Raw genomic sequence first — 21,923 nt, forward strand, 5'->3', positions numbered from 1 at the left:
CTAATTTGGATATATTTATAGGTGGACACTGAATTTAGACTATTATAGAAATTACATATGCAGTTTTGTAGGAGGCTATCTGAATAATGTTCATGTCTGTAGTAAATTGAATGACTTCACTTGATGCAGCACAAGTTAAAGATTAAGCAATAGTCAAGTAAAAATAAACTATTCTTATTTGTGATGAACTATTTTTTAGTAATTTACTTCCAGTTTGGTGACTCCTGTAATTAAATTTGACAATATATTATCAGTAGTAAAATAGCTTTCTCCAGATATGGGGCCTGTGCTCTTGCATTTAAAGGTCCATGCTCATAGGGAAGCCTGGGTACAATGCCCTTAAGGGTAGAAGTGTGCTGTTTTTTTTACACCAGGCTTTTTCTTTTTGAGTTAAGGCTCTTGGAGCTTTCTTAGATCTTGATATAGGAATTCTACAGTGTTTTATTATTGTTATTCTATTGCAGTGTACACTTTGAGAGAAGTCAAGACATTCTACTCAGCACTATATTTATATGTTGGGCTTAAAAATTTGATATTGATGATTTCACAGGGTATTAGTTTTATTGCTAAAGAGGTGGTTGTTAAAGTATTTTTATTGGGGATGATGAAGATATTTGCTTTTCTCCCCCTTTTTAATAGGAAATAGCCTCATACATCTTTGCTTTGTTTTCTAAAATCACCAGGGCTTTGAACTTGTATGATATTGTCTTCAATTCTGAAGTTTAGCTTTTGAGTCAGTTAATTTGAAGTAAATTTTCAGATCTAGTGAGATTTATTCTTTCTTTCTTTCTGAGTACCTGACAATGTTTTGCATTCTGTTCATAATTGTTAAAACTTTTGATTTCTGAAATTTTTAAAAATTATTTTTAGTACAACATCATTGAAGGTTTCAAAATCAGATTATTTCTATGCTACATAAAACATTGATTTTAATATGAAGCAATTTTTAAATGAAAGTTCCCAGAATATATGTTATAGTTTAATGTAAAGGTTTGCTTATAGATATACATTCATTATTTAAGATAAAACTTAGTTCCAAGTGTTATGATTTTTTTCTATAGAAAATTTTTTCATTGTTAAACCATTTGAGTATGGGACATGTAGAATTGTAACACCTCTCAGTGATTCATTCAGCTGCCAACTTCATTCCCTTTTCTCTGCCTGCATTTTAATTGAAACAACATTTATATTTTTGAGCCAGGATCTGTCAGAAGTCCCTATGGCTAGTCTGTGGTACAAGTAGCAGCAGACGTAGCTTACCCATATGGTGCGGTGCTTCCTGTAAAATCCATATGGCCTTGTTGAAGGGAATCCCAGCGGGATGTGAAGGGTGTTAATACCCTTCAGGCCAGGCCTTTCCCTCCTGGGGCTTCCGTGGCATTGTCAGTGCAATCTGCCAAAGCACAAACTTAATTCCTTTTTAATAATCAATTATTTTAGTCTAGGAACCTGTGCTATTTTTCTTCAGGGGGAAAAAAACCCAGCAAACTTTTTTATCCCCTAGAAAATGTCTCAGCATTTTAACTGCACCTTTAAAAAACATTCTAAAGCTTCTTGTTTTTTCTTTTAATTTGCATTTGTAGGAAGTACTACAGAGCGTGCCAAAGTTCTGTTTCCCCTTTGACGTTGAAAGGTACGGTATGAGCCACTATTTAAAATAATTTTAGCTCATCTTATTGCATACTTTAAAATGATTTCATGTGCTTTTTTTTTTTTGATAAAATGAAACATGTTTTCATTGTTTCTAGAGAAACAGTGGAGACTAGAAATTCAAAGTTAAGTAATATTGGAACGAAGAAGCTTGATTATTGTATCTTTTACTTTCTCCATTGTGGTGAGTTAGGAGAAATCTTAAAGCAGTATTGCCAATAGGTTGTATTTCTTCCATTTATTCTTCAGGTATACATTGTAAGCACTAGCAGAATAAAAGAAATGTCCTTGATCAGAACCTTTGAATTGTGTCTTTTCAAATTAGGTGTATATGTTCTCGTTTCTATCTCACTTCATCCTAATTGAAAAGACCATCTGTATGATGTTGTAATACTCATGGCTAGTTGTCTCCCAAGTGTAGCTTCATAGAAACAGTACAATATTATGGAAGACTCCAAAAACTTTTCTATAGCAGTTTTTGAAATCTTTTGTTTGTATTTTACTGAACAAATATTGAATGAACTACTTGTATGTAGTGGGAATTTAACAGAGTTATATCCCTTTGAGCATGATAACAGATCATTTATTGTTTTTTATGTGCCTTTCACACCCTATTATCAGTTTTCTTAAGTGTGTGATGTGAAAAGTTTTAAGAAAAATTTATTTAAGGAAAATATTTTGCTAAGGATGAGTGAGACTGAAATTTTACTATATTAAAGATAAAGCCCTTCTGATGATGGGATAATTGATAATAATAAGTATTATTGATGAATGCTACTCCTTGTTTTACCTCACACCTGGGAACTCAGTTGTCCTCCCTCACTTCCCCAAAGTTAAAATTTTCAAATCAATAGGAAGAATGAAAAAAAAGGAAGAAAAGTTGTGAAAGGATATCATAAACTTTGAGCACTAGAGAACACATTAGTCAGTGGAAGTTTTATTTGAAGAATATAAATTTTAAAAAATTGTCCACTTTAATGTATGTTTCTTAAATATCCAGCACTTGAAATTCAATATTTTCTGATAAAATAGTTTATAGTATTGGTCCATTGGTAATAATTTATTTTCTTTTCTACAATCACTATGGCTGTTTTAGAACCAAAGTTAAGGAATAATGGATTTTTAAATTTTGGGACAGAGCATCAAATGTTCAATTAGTCATGTAATGTTAAGGTTATATCTAGTATCTGAAAGTATATTCATATATTTTAGTAGTAAGGATTTTATCTAATGGTTTATACTGTTACTTAAACCCCAGTGTAACACATATTATCGTGTTATGATAGTAATTAGCTAAAATTATTTACAGCTTAGCAGTATGCTCCTTTGGAGACGCCATATTCTTATTTTTTACCTGAAAATTTATTCCTTGGTACATTGATAGCTCTAAAACACTGTTTGTTATGATAGTTTATTGGTTGAGAATGTTAACAAAAGAAGCAATTTTTAAAGAGTGGGCAGTGGTTGCCCTTAGATTTTGGAGCAGTGTGATTTGCTATATAAGCAATTAATATTGGATAAAGCAGACTGGGAAAATAGAGTTGAGCACAAGAACTCAGTCATCACATGTAGCTTCTTCTACAGTTTCAGCAACAGTTATTTCATAATTTACAAATATTTTCTGAGGACTTCTAGTCTTATGACAAATTAGAACAAATTGTCTTATGATTTCCTGGTAAGGGATTAGCATATGCTCAATTTGTTCAGTCTATGAGGTATTACAATTTATCTTGATGTTTGACTCATGAGTGAGTTTACACATTTCACACTCATTCTAGTTTTAGAAGACAGTTCCAGCTTTAAGAACCAACTGATGGAAGATATGAAAAATTGTGCTCTACATGTGTAATAAGAATTGTAATGCATTCTACTCTCATATATAAGTTTAAAAAAATAATAAAAAACCCCAACTGATGGGATAGATGAAACCAATGCCACATATAGATATATTCTTGCCTTTGTCTTTCTTTTGGAAAATAAAAATACTGGGCTTACTGTTTCATACTTTTACTATATTTTAGGGTATCCCAAAATCAAGTTGGACAGCACTTTACCTTTGTACTGACAGACATTGAAAGTAAACAAAGATTTGGGTTCTGCAGACTCACATCAGGAGGCAAAATTTGTTTGTGCATCCTTAGGTAAGTAATTGTAGTAGAAAAATTGATTACAGGATAGACTGTGTTATTCTTTATTTTGTTACACCAAAGCAAAACCAGTAAACCTCTTGTTTTTCTTAACTCTTTTTTTCTAACTCTGAATAAGTGGAACAATAATTTTTCTTACTTCCTACATACAAAATCAGTTATGTGTAAAGATTTACTAGTACCATAGTCGAATTTTTCTTCAAAGACCTTTACTTTTTTAAACATAAGGTTTTGTGGATTTATTTTTAAAAATTAAATATTAAGATATGAGTTCAAATAATATGTGAGATTCACATATTAAAGAGGATACAAAAAATTCAAGTAAACTAATGTGTGCCCTTTTCTGTCATTGAACCACAACTTCAGAGTATTTGAGATGAATTGCTGTTTTAAAGCAAAGGTTGCAAAATTGTGATGGGGCAGAAGTTAAAGGTTTTTGTTCGGCCACTGGGTGTTTTAAAAATTTTAAAAGATGTTGTTAACCTTATAAATTTTAGGATGCTTTGTATAAAATTTATATTTCTAATTCCTTTTGAGTAATGGGAATATCTGCTAATTACGGTTCTTTACTCCTCAATGGCAGCAATAAGCTGAAACTACATGTCAGATTTTTAGTTCTGTAATTATCTTGCTAGTTTCCATAGTTCTCACCTGTTCTGTCTCAATAATTTTCCTGTTGGGCCTAGAGTTAGTAGGTAGACTATGTCTCTGGCCTGTGCACCTCAAATCTGAGTTGCTGGCTATTAAGGAGGAGGGGTTTTAAAGGCAAGCATTCCTGTAGTGTGTCCTCATGAATCAGAAATAAATTTGCATGTAGCATTTAAATTTAGTAAAGCCATCGTTACTTCAGAATATTTACATAAAATATAAACTATGACTATTTGTTAAATGACTGTAACATGAGTACAGTCTCCATATCTGCATTCCAGTTTTCATTCATTTGTAGGAACAGATTCTAAAACACAGTAATCAAGTTATTTTTTTTTTTTGTGGTTCTCAAACTTGTTTATGTAAAGAACACCTGAATGTTGAAGTATTCTTTAAGTATTAGGAGAAGTGTTATCTCCAAAAAAATGTTTACATAAATACAATAAAATATCAAAAGTTAAATCGTATTTGTCAATCAAGATAACCTGTCACATAAGCATTATTCATTATTTTATCTTTTATTAAAATTATTCCTTCTATATGTGATGACTTTTTTAGGTCATTTGACAGTGCTTTTTGGTAGATGTGAAATATATGTAAAAGCTCTATGAAAATAATCACAGAGAAAAGTTTTAAATTGTGGAAATTCTATCCTCCTCCTTATTTTTTTTTTTTGTAAATTAGGAAAATATTTCCTGTTTGACATTTTAATGGCATATCTTAATCTGTCTGAAAGTTAGCGGGCCTAGAGTGTCCTTTGAGAACAATTATTTAGAGTAGTAAGTTAATAATTTAGTGTTAACAGTAAACAGGGAATTCAACTATAGTAGAATTAAGCAAATTATTCAGAAAGTTGTTGTGGATGGGTAAATATCTATCTATAAGTAGTCAGCATTCTCTCTTGGAAAATAATTTTGGCAAATCTCTTTAAGTGCTATATAGCTAGAGGACTAATAGTGTTCTTGGTTTTGGTTTGTCTACCTGGTTGGATCATCCTTTACCACTTTATAATTGTTGAAAGGAATGATGAAACTATAAATATACTAGAAAAAATATTGCTGACTTTAAAAATATTACTGTGATGGTGAGAGCTTTTATATACCTAACATGGATTGCTGAAACCTGAAAAATTGGTGCAGTTGCCCATGTGATGATGATGAATATTTTTGTTTGGTTACAAATATAATAAGGAAACTTAAAATATTAGTAATAAACTGGTAGAAATAAATTTAAAACATTATAACATGGGTTTAATAGTCATAATATATTAAATACTTAAAAATTAATAAGAAAAAGAAATCAGTAGAGAAATAAGTATCTGAATAACTCAGAGTAAATGTGATTAGTACACTTATGAATGCTGCTTAGCCATATGAAAGTTAAAAAAGAGCATATTTAGATCAACAGAATTGAAAAAATATATTCTTAATAAGCTTGAGTGAACATACATCTTATGTGCTAATTAGTTGGATCCTGTCATTCCACAATACTTGTATACTTCAAAACATGATATTTAGGGGCTGGGATGTGGCTCAAGCGGTAGCGCGCTTCCAGGCATGTGTGCGGCCCGGGTTCCATCCTCAGCACCACATACAAAGATGTTGTGTCCGCTGAAAACTAAAAAACAAATATTAAAAAAAAATTCTCCCCCACCTCTTTCTATTTCTATCACTCTCTCTTTATAAAAAACATGATATTTACATGATTAACATATATCATTTATATACAATTTAAATAATAATAAAATAAAACATTTGATGATCACATTGATGAATGTTCTTCAACAGAACTTGACTAAGTACTTTATGGTGCATTTCCCAGCCTCCATTCTATGCCAGAATTCCTTATGCTACCTCCAAAAGCATATGTGAAAAGTTTTGACATACTCCCACTGTTGGTAGTAGTGCCTGGCATATATGAATGCTTAGTAGATATAATAGATACTTGTGGAATAAATGAGTGAATGGCTTAATACAAGGAATGTTATTTAATTGCTAGGCAAAATTAAACACAAATATACATCCTGACTTGGAGAAATGTTCATGAACATTTCTTGGAGATTGATTGCAAAATGATGAAAATTTTCGAAGTAATGTTTATGAGACTGTATGTTCTATGTTTATAAAGAACATATCATATGTGTGTATTTGAATATGTATTTTAAGAAGTAGCTAATCTATGACAAATTATAGTATATTAGTCTATGAGTGCATATTCTTATCAAAAAGTCTAGAAGGATATCTTCTTCCTTGTTTATTAAACACTTTAGCATTTATCTTTTTTTGCAATATAAAAAAATCATTTCAATTGTTTTTTTCTGAAAATCTGAGCTTCCAACATTTTACAGACAATAAACTATAAGTATGAAACTATAGATAGTATGTTGAAAATTATCTTTTTAAAAAATCATCTTTTCCCTGATAAAATAACTATCTTATTAATGTATTTCAGTATAGTCAATAAGTTGATCATGGCAGTGTAACAGAATTTAAATGGGAAGGGGTGGGGGGAGATTTTTTCCTATACTCCAGAAATGTGAAGATGTGAAAGAATAACCTTGGAAAGAAAAAACTATTGCTGATGTTGTGACTATGACAATCTTAGAGTCAGATATTAGTGCTTTTCTGTAATTTCAATGTAAAACATATAATATATTTTATGAGATGGTTAGATAAATGCTAATATAAAATACTAAATTTTATTTCCTATTTTCCCCCTTTTAACAATGCTCATTTGACAGTATGCTTAAGATGTAGTACAAAAGAGTTTGTTTAACACACACACACACACACACACACACACACACACGATGTATCAAACCAAAATATAGAATAAGTAGTAAATTTTTAAAAGGAATAGGGGAAGACAGATATCTTATAAACTACTCAGAATTATTTTTGGGAAGACCCCCTAATTTATAGACCAGTTTTCTTTATAACAGGCTATGTTGCTTCAAATGGTGTATGAAAGAAGATCAACTATGTTGCTCTTCTGAGAATTTACTAGTGGCTAGTCAAAGCCTCAGAGTAATGTTTGCAGTCAGTTTTGTAGGACTGTCTTGAACTCATGTATTAACTCATGTAGTTAATAGGGCTAAATTTTATTGAAAATTTTGACAAAATACTTATGTAAGGAAGTTACATAAATATTTTTAACTAGATTTTTTGATAAAAACATGTTATATTTTATCATGAAAACTAAGAAGATTCAGAGAAGGTTAAAAAAGAAAATAAGTCACTTACATTTGTGCCACGTAATCAATACTTATATTTGGTATTTAGTTCTAGTCTTATTGCCGTAAGACTTGTTAATGTACATTTACAGACTTTTATACAGTAAATCAAACTAAATAATTAACTGTAGTCTTTATTCATAATTACTAAAATACATGAATGTATCTAAAGTAATCCATAAATCCAGAAAGTTCCAGTGACTTTTATAGTATCATCCATTAGTGCAGAGAATTTTTCACACATACTTAATCTGACATTTGGTTATTTTTCTCTTTTGTTTCCTTAGAGGGTGAAATTTCACACACTTTTTTTTTCCTTCTGATTACAGGTTATTTTTAATCAGTTACTTATATCTTTACTTGAAGTATGACTTTTGAATGTTAACATTTAATACCTTGTCCTTGAAGCTGTCATTTGGTACAGTATTAATGCATTTATATTGAATCATACTGCATCTTTAAGTATTATATTGTGAGAGACATTGGTTTGATTATTCATTTATTATTATTCATACTCAGTAGCAAATGAATTAAGATTCTTGGGTAGAATTAATTGTTGTTTTTCTTGTCGTTTCTACAATAACATGAACTCTGAATTTTTCTGTTGTTATCAAATATGTCTCCCCCATATTCTCATTTATGTTGTTACCCCATAATGTGTAAATTTGTGTTTCAGTGATCTAAAAATTTTAAAAGAAAAATATTTATAAATGACTCTTGAGATTTTGTTGATATTGAACAGTTAGAAATGTTTTAGGACCTTTAAAGTAGTTATAATAAAATGATACATCCATCTATCTATCTACCTACCTACCTATATAAGGAATTTTAAGATACTTTATTGCAAAGTAAAATAAACCACTGCAAATTGATAGAAAATTTTCATTAGCGCAAGCAGAAAACAACTTTGATGGTTGACTTTTTGAATAGCAGGGACTCTTAAATTAATGATAATTTTCATGATGACAGTGAATTAGCAGCATCATGTAGTGTTTGTTTGCTGTAGCCACATTCTCTGCTAAGTTACTTATATGCATTATTTAAAAAAATAATTCTTGGAGTTTAAGTTAGAAATTTATATCCAATACATTAAAGCTACTTTTCTCCTGGATCATGCTATTATGAGATTTAAAATAATTTAGATTTATGTTAAAGTTCTAAGTGGAATAATTTGTACACAGTGCTATTAAAAAAACATGTACTCTTTTCCTCCTAGACATACACTATTATAAAACTTAGAAGTTAGTATTTTTAAAATTGTACTCATTTTGTTCACATTTTAGAAGAAAAATTAGAATTTAGGCCTATGTAATATAAAAGTTGATATTTAATTTTGAGCCACTGTAATATGCTTTAGTTATTTTTCTGACATATTAATAATTTAAATCTTACCATTATTTTTATTTAGAATTGTTTTTAATAGGCTAGCAAAAATGCAAGAAATAACTTTTTTTCTTAATTTGATTAACATAATTTTATGACTATAAAATTGTTGCCAAGGGTTCAAAATGAAATACTCTTAATAAGGAAGACAGATTTATGTTTAGGGCCTTTATAGTTCCCCTTGTCCCCTTTAACTCATACCAAACTCCAAGCTTTCACACTCTTCCTTTGGGCAAATCCCTTAGAAGCAGAATGTTTCAATTTTACACATTTTGTGTCAATTTTCCAGACAGAAAAACAGCCTCTAGACATTAGACATTTTTCTACGGAAAGGCAGTTTCCTTAGTTTTATTTGATTACTATAAGTTAGGTTCCTGCTGATCACTCAGACCGTTAGTGGTTACCTGACTATTTGACAAAAAACATTTCCTTTCCTTTATTTAACCTTTGACTTTGGAATGTAAAAGTTTTATCAGCTCTATGGTGGGAGTCCTCCTGTGCCACAAAATGGATCTCTCTTTCTCTCTCTCTCTCTCTCTCTCTCTCTCTCTCTCACACACACACACACACACACACATACACACACACTCATAAATACAGACACCACAGGCACACACAAAATCATATCTATCTTTTGTCATAAGTCTTAAAGAAAATTAATAATCTTACAATTAAACTTTAAATTCCTCCTGTCTTTTGTTTTAAAATAATTAGTTTTAATGTATTTGTTTTTCATTTTGTATATATTTGCAATACTATGAAAGTCACATTGACTAATATTAAAGAAATTACATGATCTGTTTTTAAATATTTAGTCTTTACAATATGTTGAGTAATTTTTTTAACTTCTAGGATTTTTAGGTTGATTGTGAAAAACAGAGTTTAAATATCTTTGGATGTATAAGATTTAATGAAAAATATTAATGATAATCAGTTTAAGAGCTAATAGATTAGTTAAAATTATTTCTTTGAACATATATTATTTGAGAATTTCCTCAGAAACCACAAAAATAAAGATATGGGAATAACACTTCTTAACTTTCGCAATGTAAGTTTATAATTTACAATATTCATTTTCTGTATATGTGTGTGTTATATTCAGATCAAAAGTTTTGGGCATAGTTTCCTTTTGAAAAAAGGATGTTATTTTTCTCCACATATTTTGATTTAAAGTGCGAAATGGAATCTACTCAAAGTATTGGCGTTATTATACTACTTTATGTACCCTGGACTGTTTTCTTGTCAGTAAGGAAATTGAACAGTAGGATTTCTTGTTGAGTGGTTACTTTGTATCAGGCATTGTGAATTCAGTTACCTGCAAGGACCAGATTGGTGACTCAAATGAGAAAAGTAGGTTAGGTTCCTAACTATGGATGTAAGTTTGGTGATCTGAATAACATCCGACACATATAAAGGCAGAAGTCAATATTCAGCTTTAGGCATTTGTAACAGAGTGAAAAATGAGTGTCTAGTAGTGCCAGTTCTTTTGATTTTTATAGGAACAGAAATTGAGATTTTGAAGTGAATTATCTGAGATTTAGAAATTGACAACTTACTCAATTAAACAGCAGCCACTACTCCAGGACTGTGATGATCACACAGAATATGGCCATGGGCTGGCTGGTTGCAGCGTGCAGATAGCCAGTTTACAATCTGTGTTCTAGATGCTTGCATATTTGCAATGGAAAAATGTTCTTGCTTCCTTGATGCTTCAGGAACATGTGGCTGGGTTTTGCATTAATTTCACTTTAATATAAGTTATGCTTTTATTAAAAGCTGTGAATGATGTATACTCTTTAAAAGGAGATAATATCACTGAGAACCAGTGTATGTGCATAAAGAGCACATTATCTGTGACTACACTCTGTTCTTTATAGTGATACTATGTACTGGCATATCAGGACATGCTTAAACAGAAGTTTGATTCTGTCTCACTCTTTCACAAATTATGTGTACAGAAAAATGCTGGCTAGCTAATGCAGTTATGAATCTTGTGATGAGGTCTAAGATTTGAGTGTTAAATAGATTTAAGTTATTTGGGAAGGCATCTTCTACCTTGTTTTAGACTGTTTTTTTTTTCCCCAAACTTTTTTAGCTACAGCAGTGAAAACAAAAGCAGTATAAAAATTTAAATTGGTTTAGTTACCAAAACATTAGAAGAAAAAGCCAAATTAAATAAATCCAAGACATTAGCACATCTAAACAAATGAGAGTTTAAAAATATAAAGAAAATGCTCTGAACATTAATAGAGATACACAAATTTAGGAATTATGAGTTAGCTGATTTAAGATTATACCAGAATTAGTCCAGTTTATTTAGCCATGTAAAAAACATTCAGTCATTGGATATATTTATTCAAGGGCTGGATATTTATTTTAGGAATACTTGTCTACATTGGATGATGAGCTGGATGCAGGTTGACTAGAACTCTAATCCCAAGATTGCCATTTGGCATCCTTGTAATTGTGGATAAGTTGCTTTGTATTATTTTAGTCAAATAATAGATATTAAAGTAGTAGTATAAGAATTAGACAAGGTAACACAGAAATATTGCACTGTTATACTATTTTTTTTTTCAGAATTTTATTCCCTTTCAACTATAAATTCTGTGATTCTTATAAACACATAAATTCTGTGATTCTTAGCTTCTGCCTCTATACCCAGATGGATATATAACTGACTATTGAGTAATACACCCTAAATAGAAATAATAAAGCATATTGGGGTTAGGAAAGATGCTTGTGAAAAATATCCCATAAAGGTAAAGCTGGTTTTTAAATAGTCTGATTTTTAGATAAAATCATAGGATGGTGCCAGGACGAAATTCAGCAAAAGTATTCCTAGACATTTATAAAACAATAATAATTATATAGCTATAGAAGGCCTAGCGTGAGAATTTAAAAATGTTTAAAAGTAAAACTAAATATGGATATTTTAAATATTTTTTATTATCTGGGTTTATCACTTTCAAAACCAAGTAAATAAATAATCCTACACATAAATTATATTTTTCTGAATAAATTAGTTGCTTAATGAAAAATTGAGCTCTAATTAAGCTTCACATATTGAAAGGAAATTATAACAAATGAAAAATAAGTATTTAGATGAGAAAACCAGAACATTTAAAAGAACATTAAGGTATATGGTCTAGAGAGAAAAAGATCATCTTACTTTTTAATAGCTTATATGGGATCTATATTATATTTTTCACTTTTATATAGTGGACTAAGAAAAAAGAATAAGGTTAAATAAAGTTTCACACTATTTACATAAGATGAAAAATGACAATGTAAGATATGTAACTGCCTAAAATTAATAAATTCTTTTTCTAAAACTCATTGAGAACAGGATAGGAACAAACTGACTGATTCTTGAGTATATTAGAATTAGAGCTTGTCTTATTTAAATATATAGGTATGAAATACGTGACATTGAAATTTTCTTGAACTAGTCACTTCTTCAGGCCAATAAAAGTTGAAATGTGAATATGAAATGAATTTAAATGAAAGAATTACATTCTAACAGTATAGTATGTCTTGATAGAATAGCTCCATTAAATTATTTCTTTCAGAAACTGATGTACTCATTTGCATTTTATTGAGTTGATAATAATATTTAGGGTTTTTTTAATAAATGAAAGATATAATAGAGTAGGACTTAAAGACTTGAGTAATAGGAAAATTGCAGTTGTCAATACTAATTTCTGATTTTCAGATTCCCCAAAAGCTTTCACAGATTTGTCACATCCCTTTCCAAATTTTTTCAGATTCTCACACAAAGCTGTCAGCATGCTTGTTGCAAACACCTATTCCAGCATTTCTTTAGGAAGCTTTTGTTTTCATTTCCGTCTGGAGTGGTTGCTTTCTAGGCTTTTGGACAATTCTTATCCTTGGACTTCTCTATACTCCCATGGTCTTGGAGTTCTTGTTTTCTGTATCTCCCTGCATTCTTCCCTCTTAATTGCCCTTATTTTGTTGAGGATGGCTTAGGAAAATTTTTGAGTCCTTACACAATTGAGAATGGTCATACTTTGCAGATAGTTTCTCTGAACATGAAATTTAACTTCGTATTTGAAGACATTGCTTTTGAGAGGTACAGTGATAGTTTGAACGTGACTCCTTTGTATGTTACCTGTTTTGTGTCACTGGGAACTCTTAGTCACTTTTCTATTCCTCTTCTTTAATTTCATGGTGATGCTTTGGTTTGGCTCATTTGTTGTGCTATTCAGTCACCCTTTTAATCAGGAAAGTTGGATCTGAAGTTCTACGAAATTTTTCATTCATTTTCAAGAAAGAAACTTTCACTTCTTCCCTTTCTTTCTTTCTTTTTTTTAATAGCTGCTACTTGTCAACTACATGATATATGAGACTAATAATGCCCTGATGTTTTAACATTATTATCTATCTGTCTCTTTATTCTAGTTTCTGGGAGATTTTCTTATGGTACTTTCTACCTTCCCATTGATTTAAAATTCTTGCGCTTTTAGTACTTCCAACAAGAATTCTATTTTTGTTCTATAATAATTTCTTTCTCCATTTCTTTTTAATTTAAATCTAGTTTTGTTTAATAAGATCTTGTTCTTTATTCTGCTCCTAAGGATATTAGGGAAAGTTTTGAAATTCTCTCCTGCTGTTTTCATAGTCTATATTTATTTGGAGATCCTTTTATATTTGTTCATTACAAAAATGCATTTGTGTCTGTATTTCTTCAAGTATTGGGTGGTTGGACTGTTCATTTACATTCAAGAAGATGGTAGTAAAGTGAATTGGAAATATACTATGTGCAGAGGTGGGTTTAACATCTACTGTCTTGCTGGTTTTTAAGTTTCCCTTGTACATATGAATTCATACCCTTTTTACTCATTTATTGCTATTTTAATAGTATTTCCAAATGGCACAGATAAATGCATTATTAAGTTTATTAGTTTTAAGAAGTTGTGTAAATATATTTAAACATTATTGGCACTTTCCATGTTTTTAGTTACTATTTGTAATTATCTTAAAGAATTTTGTATTATTCTGCTGAGTAAAAGTACTATAGTTTGCCTAACTGTTCCTCTTTTGTTATGACTTTAGGTTATTCATGGTTCAAAAAGCATCATTCATCATCTCTAGTAAAGCAAATATTCTATGAGGAAATTCTAATAGAATACTGTTTGTCTAAGCTTAGTTCATTGATTATTTTATCTTTAATATGCTTTATGCATGTTCTCTTCTCTGACCATTGTTTGGTAGAAGTATAACAGTGTTTTCTCTTTAAAAGTAGCTTACTATACTAATGCTTTGAAGAAAAAAATGGGTATTTGTTAATTCAGAATTATCAAAACTGTTGTGATTTACTATTTTTCCATATGGAAATGAAACATGGTAATAAATGTTAAATTAATAACTTTGGACCAATTTTAAATATACTAGTATTTTATTTGTTAATAATAATATAGATTTTATTGCATACAGATGATTTTTGGATTTAGTATTTAACTTTCATAAAAAATTACACTTTGATCTAGTAAAATGAATTAGAATGACTGTAAGTCATTTTTGATTTTGGTATCTAAAAACAATTATTACTTTTTGAAATTTTTAAATTAGTCTTTCTGATATTTGTATTAATATTTATTTTGAAATTTATCATCCTACTTAAACATCATTTCTGAAGAACTGAGTAAACATATAATTCTATTATTTTTTCTTTGTAATATTTAAAAAGAAATATAGTTATGTGATGCATGATGATGTGTGAAGGTCAATGGCAGACCACCCGTAAAATGGTGATCCCATAAGATTGTGACAGTAGTGACATTGAAGCCTCCTTGCTTGTATAAGGACAAGCAAGTATAAGTACATTCCTTGGTGCTCACATAAGGAAATTGCCTAAGGTCACATATCTCAGAATGTATTTCTGTAATTAAATGACACATGACTGTAATTATATATTATTTTTAAAGCTTTTTAACATTAGTTTCTATATAATATTATCTTTACAATGGTTAATTTTTATCCTGTGTTTTTAGTTATTACTATGAACTAGGATTAATTTTAGATGCTGTTGATATTTTAAAAAGTATGTAATGGGCAATTTTTCAAATAGATCTTTGATTTGTGATTTGTTTTATGAGAACCAGTAGTGGATAATATGTAAAATTTTTCTGAAGCAGTAAAGAGAATAGAATGTATGTATAGTTCTTTTCTGTTCTTTAGGATCAGTCTGCTCAAAACATTATAAACTTAATGATTATTTAATCTGCCTTTTTCTGATTATAAATTTTAAATATTTATGTGGACGTGTATATACAAATGCACATTTAAAATAATTTGTTTTGTCATAGTTACTTGCCATGGTTTGAAGTATATTACAAGCTTCTAAACACTCTGGCAGATTACTTGGCTAAGGAACTGGTAAGCTATATTTTTTATTTTATTTTTATTGTGTTAAAATATACATAACATAAAATGTTACCATTTTAATCATTGTAAGTATATAGTTTTGTGGCATTAAATATATCCACATTATTCTACATCCATCAATTCTAGACATCTCTAGAAGTTTTTATATTGACAATCTGAAACTTAATACCCATTAGACTTTACCCATTTCCTTCTATCCTCTTTCCTGAAAATGACCATTGTACTATATCTGCCACTATGATTCTATGTACTTCATGTAAGTGGAATCATACAATATTTATCCTTATATTCAAGATACCCATGTTGTACCATGTGTCAGAATTTCCTTTCTTCTTAAAGACTGAAGGTGGCTTTCCATTATATCTATATATGCTGAAGTCTGTTATTTTATTCAACTGTTGGTGGACACAGATTGTATCTGCCTTTTGGCTTTGCTTTTATGAAGACAGTTGTACAAATACACATCTTTCAATCTTATACTCAGTTTTTCTTGGTGTATACCTAGAGGAGTTAATGCTGGGTAATCCAATAATTCTGTATTTCAGTTTTTGAGGAACCATCCTACCATTTTCCACAGTGACTACATCATTTAACATTCCCACTAGTAATGTACTAGAGTAATTTTGGTTGTATTTGCTTTCTATATTTCATTTATTAATTGATTTTTTTTCTGTTCTAGGAAAATGATTTGAATGAAACACTCAAATCACTCTATAACCACCCAGTACCAAAGGCAAACACTCCCGTCACTTTGAGTGTGGTAAGTAATCACTAAATGCTTTAAGAAATCTTAGCAGTTTGTCATTTAAGAACAATGTTACTTTAAAAAATTATTTACCATGTCACCTATGCTTCTGCTTCTGGAGAAGCTTTAGCAATAGGACTAAGATTAGTAGGTGATAATTTTGAGCCTTTTGATGAGCTATAATTGTCATAACTTGATATATTTGAGTTGCGTATTTTAGTAGTTATTAAACTGAAGCACTAAAAAATATTTTGAACTGAAAATAACTGTGAGGTTGTGATGATCTGATGAACTGAATGGTTGTGATGATAATTCATATTTCAGGTGAAAGTCATGTATAAATAAAGGAGTACATACAAAATGTGTGTGTGTGTATGTGTATATAAAATCACTAGTCCCCCTAAAATGAAAACAATTGTTAATAAGAATAGAAAATGACATTGCCACAAATGACATGCAGGATGAAAATACTGGATGAAGAGTTCTTGTTCTTTCTTTAGTCTGAAATATGTCTTCTGATATAATCACAAAATAATGTAAGTATCATTAGAGTGTGTCAAAACAGCAAGCCTGTTTACTATTGAAACTTTTTAATGAACTGTGCCATCTATATCTAAAAATAGACTAAAAACAAAGTTCATGGTAGTAAAATGTGGATATTTTCATTAATATTCTCCTTTACTTTGGCATGTGAAACTGAAGGTTGAATTTTATTTATATTGATTTGTTTCTTTCACAATGATAGTAAACTTCTATATTAACAAACAAGAAAAAATTTTACCAGGCAAGAAAAATTGCTAGGATAAGTAACTTGAAATATAGATAGTAATAGGTATTTTGTGTTTTTGCAAGATAAGGAAATCATTATTATTATACTTTCTTTGGTAACAACTTTCTCCTTGCCTGATACAATTATATTTATATTATAATTTAATAATAGTTTTTTTCTTACTTAACTCCATTCTTTACATTTTCACTGTCACACCCGCATTCAGGTGCTAAGCACCTCAGATTGTCCTTAGTCTAGAATCTTTCCTTCCAGTTCTTTCTTCAAATTAAACTACCTTAAGCCTTGTAAGTCCACTACTGAAAAACAACTCCTCATTTTATATACAGAATTTGTTTGAACTTTTGGCCAGGCTTTCCGGACCATCCAATTCCTAATTTTACTCTAACTTTTTGTGTTCTGTATCACAATTTTTTCTTAAATCATTCCCTACAGTGGTCACATTGTTTAGCCCAGTTTCTTGAATGAACATTTTGCTTTCCTTTTGCACTGAATCTTATTTATAGACTGTCTATATTTAGACTAGTTCAGGTCCCACCTTTGTGAAGCTCTTGCCACACACCTCAACGTGTTCTTTCTTTTCTGTGATCTCTGCTGCCTTGTGTCTGCATCATCTTTTGTTGGATATTGCCAAAGTGGAAAGAGACTGGGGATGGAAAGCCAGGAAGACCCTGGATATTTTTAATCAAATTTGAGAGTCATCAGCAGAGATAGTTGTAGCTTTGTGAAGAATATACTGTAGAGAATATGGAGAAGAGGCTAAGGTCTAATTGCCCAATTAGACTGTGAGGACGAAGAAAAGAAATCCAAAAATAGAGGAAAAAATAGAGGAAAGAGCAGATAGGGAGAAATTCACACTCATAGGTCATGAAAGCCAAAAGAATGCAGTGTGTATGGTTAGTGGCAATACAGCAGAAAGCGCAAGCAAAACAAAGAATAATCGTTGGTTTTCCAAAAAGAACTCCTCTTTCTTGGAAAGTATTATGTTTGTAGTGATTTTGACACTTTGCTAAAGAGTTATGAAAATTTATTTCCCTTTAATTGACATATAATAATTTTACCTATTTATGGGATGCAGTGTTGTGTATGTGTAGATTATATGACAATGAAATCAGAATCAGTTAGTTATACTTGGAATCTCTGCTTCTATGACAAATTTTTAGATTTCAAATATGAGTTAAATCACTTATATATCCTTCTGTGTCTGACTTGTTTCATTTAAGATAATAAGCTCTATTTTCATGCATGTTGCCACAAATGACATAATTTCATTTCTTACTGCTGAATATTCTATTGTATATATGTATCATTTAAAAATACCTATGCATTCATTGTCAGATGGGGAGGTTAATGCCATGTCTGGTCTGTTATGAACAATGATGCATTGAACCTGGGAGTGAAGACATTCTGGTTTCCCTTCTTATGGCCAGACACCTAGTAGTGGGGATACTAAATCATATGGCGTTTCTATTTTTAATTTTTTGAAGAACCTCTATACTGTTTTCCATAATGGTTGTGCTAATTTCCGTTTCCACTAACAATGTATGAAAGTTCCCCTTTATACCCTCCACAACTCTTATTATTTTTTGTCTTTTGGATAATAGCATTGTAACTGGGGTGAGGTGATAACACATTTTGGTTTTGATTTGCATTTTCTTGATAGCTATTTATGTTGAGATTTTTTTCTGTATATATTTTGGTAAGTTAGGCCTTTGAATAGCCCATGATATCTTTCACATTTTCTACACCTAGTCTCAAGTGTTTGGTAAAATAACTTGTTACCTATGTTTAAATTTCATTTGCTTCTAATAACAGAATGTACCCAGTGTTACACACTGCTAATGAGGGACAATTTTGGGATTAGAACATTTATCTTCAACTACTAGTAGAGATTTTAATTTTATGTTGCCAGATTAAAAATTTATGATCATGGAAGTTTTCTTGAAAGTGGGTTACTGGTCACTAGAATATCAGATTTTATGAGATGTTAAATGTCTAAAAATTGATTTTTTTGAAACTGTGTTTCAAAATCATTAAATAACCATAGTGTTCTCTACTCTCACAATATAAAAATACTTTCTTTAGGATTTTTTCTAGCATAGAATTACCAAATCAGCATTTAAAATAACACTTATAATCAAAGGATAATGTAGCTGCATGAGTTTCTCTCAAAAACACTTTTACATAAGTTTCCCCAATATTCATTTTTTCTTATGTATTATAAGAATCAAGAAATATTTATTGCCAGTGAGCAAGTATTGAAAGATCAGCTCTCACTAATACCGGTGAGTTGAAAGACATTGGCTTCTAAAAATCATTATGAAATTGGGAAAAAAAGTTGCTTCTTTTTCTCTGCCTTTGTTTCCCCAATATTCATTTTTTCTTATGTATTATAAGAATCAAGAAATATTTATTGCCAGTGAGCAAGTATTGAAAGATCAGCTCTCACTAATACCGGTGAGTTGAAAGACATTGGCTTCTAAAAATCATTATGAAATTGGGAAAAAAGTTGCTTCTTTTTCTCTGCCTTTAAAATTCACCTCAGTCCTATGGGAAATGGTAGACTGACTCTTTAAAAAAATAATCATTTCGAATATATTTTCTGTTTATACTATCTTTTAAACCATGGTCTTATCAAATATAGTTATTGAAAACCTATCCAAATAAAATTAATAGAGACCAAATATGCATGTTCTCCATCTTCAGAAAAAGCAGTTTTGAAGCACATTCACAGCATGAAATTTTTGTCACAAGATTATCTTGTGGTTTATCTCAGATTATTTTTCCACCATGGAAAATGATACATTATGACTGTGTTAACCAGCCTTGTTCTCTCTAGTTTAATTGTGCTCTAATACTGCCTAGAAAAGTTTCTGTCTGAGTCTTTAATTATAAAGATGATACTAAATCAAGATATTAAAATAATTTGGAGCTTAATATGAACAGAAAATAAAACAGTTTTTGATGATTAAGTTGCACTTTGATTTTCTAAATATTTGTAAATATTGTGGGAAATATGAAGGCATATATACTATGTTTTGCTATGTAAATATTTCAGTGAGCTATTGTATTGTTTGGTACATTGTAGCATTTGATCCTTGTTCACTTGGTGTGTGAAGGTCATTTTGTGATGAGCAACTATATTTTTAAGATTTAAGCATTTAATAACTGTGTTTTACAAAGAGATTTATTGTGACTTAGCTTATAAACTCTGGAATTTTAATATATTTTGACATATTTTTGGGAGGAGAAGCTTTATTTCTCTAGTTTACCTAAATTAGATATGTTTTAAGAATATATACTTGTAATTATAAATATATGTATACACACATACATACAGGTGTATATATGTGTGTGTGTGTGTATGATTTTTTTGTTCTCTACTTTTTTACTTACATTATGGATTCCTGCATAGAAGAATAGTATAATTATGAGTATATCTGCATTTGTGAGAAATAATGAAGAAATAAGGAATAATGGTGTTATGTCTTTTTCCTTTTTATTTGTTCTGTTATACATTTCTTAATATGTTGTTGATAAAGAAATTAAGAAAAATGATATAAGGGAAAGTATTTCTTCATTTAGAACATGTAGGTAGGATCTTACACATTCAGTTAGGTCCTGAGTTTCCCTGAATCAAGTTGAGGTATGTGTATATGTGTATAAAATCTTTGGTAATATACTCTTTTTGGCCTTAACTGAAAAGTCATTGTTAAATTTATATAAACCTGCTCTTTCATTTAAGAGTTTCTTAAATTCAACAAATCTTGAGTGTCAGCCCATGACATTTATTAATTAAACTATTTTCTTATTTTAATCCCAAAATTTAATTCTTTTCTTACATGATTTATTTTTACTGATTAGCATTCCTACTTCATTGCCCCTGATGTAACTGGACTCCCAACAATACCTGAGAGTGTAAGTTACTTTTATTACTTATATAACAACTTTTATTTATTTTGGTCTCACTCTTATGGATTCCTGCATAGAGAAATAAGATACATTATAATTGTCTGTATTTTTGAGAAATAATGAAGAGATAAACAATAATGGTGTTGTATTCTTTTCCTCTTTATGCATCTGCCCTGTTATACCTTTCTTAATATGTCGTTGATAAAGAAAATTGGGAAAAATTATCTGAGGAATAGTTATGAACATTCTGTTAGGTTCTGCTTCCCTATACAAAGCTGAGAACGTGTCTCAGGAGAAGGCTACTTTAATGAACTGACCACTGCATTTTAGATTTCTTGTCTATGACTCTGTCCTAATCTAAGTGTCCTATACTTGATTTCCTGGTTTTATTTTAAAGTAATATATATTTCATGAAGCTTGAAGAGTATTATAAAAAATTGGAAAAATGAATTAATTTTGCATTTTAATTAGAGTTCAAATTAATATATTGTTGATAAAGAAAATTAAGAAAAATGATATGAGGGAAAGTATTTCGTCATTTAGAACACTTAGGGTAGGGTCTTACATATTCAGTTAGGTCCTGAGCTTCCCTGAATCAAGTTGAGGTATGTGTATATGTGTAAAAAATCTTTGGTAATGTACTCTTTTTGGCCTTAACTGCTTGTGTGAAAAAATTATTGTTAAATAATTTTTCATTTAAGAGCCTCTTAAATCGTAGAAATAGTCTGTGTTTCTATAATGTCACAAATTAATATTTTTATGGAAAAGTTTACATGAGTAAGTGGAAATAACAAATATTTTTTGCTTTTTTAAATAACTATGAAAATAAAATATTACCTTATATACTTTTTCTTCAGTTTCTCTTGGAAAGTTGAACTGAATCTAAATAATTCAATCAAAAGTCAAGGGAAAATCAATTGGAAAAAAATATGTTCAAATACACTTATTATTTACCTAAGAATTCTACTCTTTTTTCAAATGTTTTCAAACCTACTGAGTGAAAATAAAGAA

General features: G+C 30.0%; 1 protein-coding gene across 1 annotated transcript in view; it reads left to right on the forward strand.

Annotated features, from left to right (window-relative positions):
- Positions 1–21,923, forward strand: part of Dennd1b (DENN domain containing 1B) — a 228,808-nt gene that overhangs the window by 85,512 nt on the left and 121,373 nt on the right. The window contains exons 4-8 of the mRNA XM_076831584.1: positions 1,584–1,633; positions 3,672–3,791; positions 15,390–15,459; positions 16,148–16,228; positions 20,865–20,918. Of these exons, the coding sequence (XP_076687699.1) occupies positions 1,584–1,633; positions 3,672–3,791; positions 15,390–15,459; positions 16,148–16,228; positions 20,865–20,918 (375 nt within the window). The remainder of the gene's footprint in view (positions 1–1,583; positions 1,634–3,671; positions 3,792–15,389; positions 15,460–16,147; positions 16,229–20,864; positions 20,919–21,923) is intronic.

Source organism: Callospermophilus lateralis, chromosome 13 (genome assembly GCF_048772815.1).
Source record: "Callospermophilus lateralis isolate mCalLat2 chromosome 13, mCalLat2.hap1, whole genome shotgun sequence".
Classification (NCBI taxonomy): Eukaryota; Metazoa; Chordata; class Mammalia; order Rodentia; family Sciuridae; genus Callospermophilus; species Callospermophilus lateralis.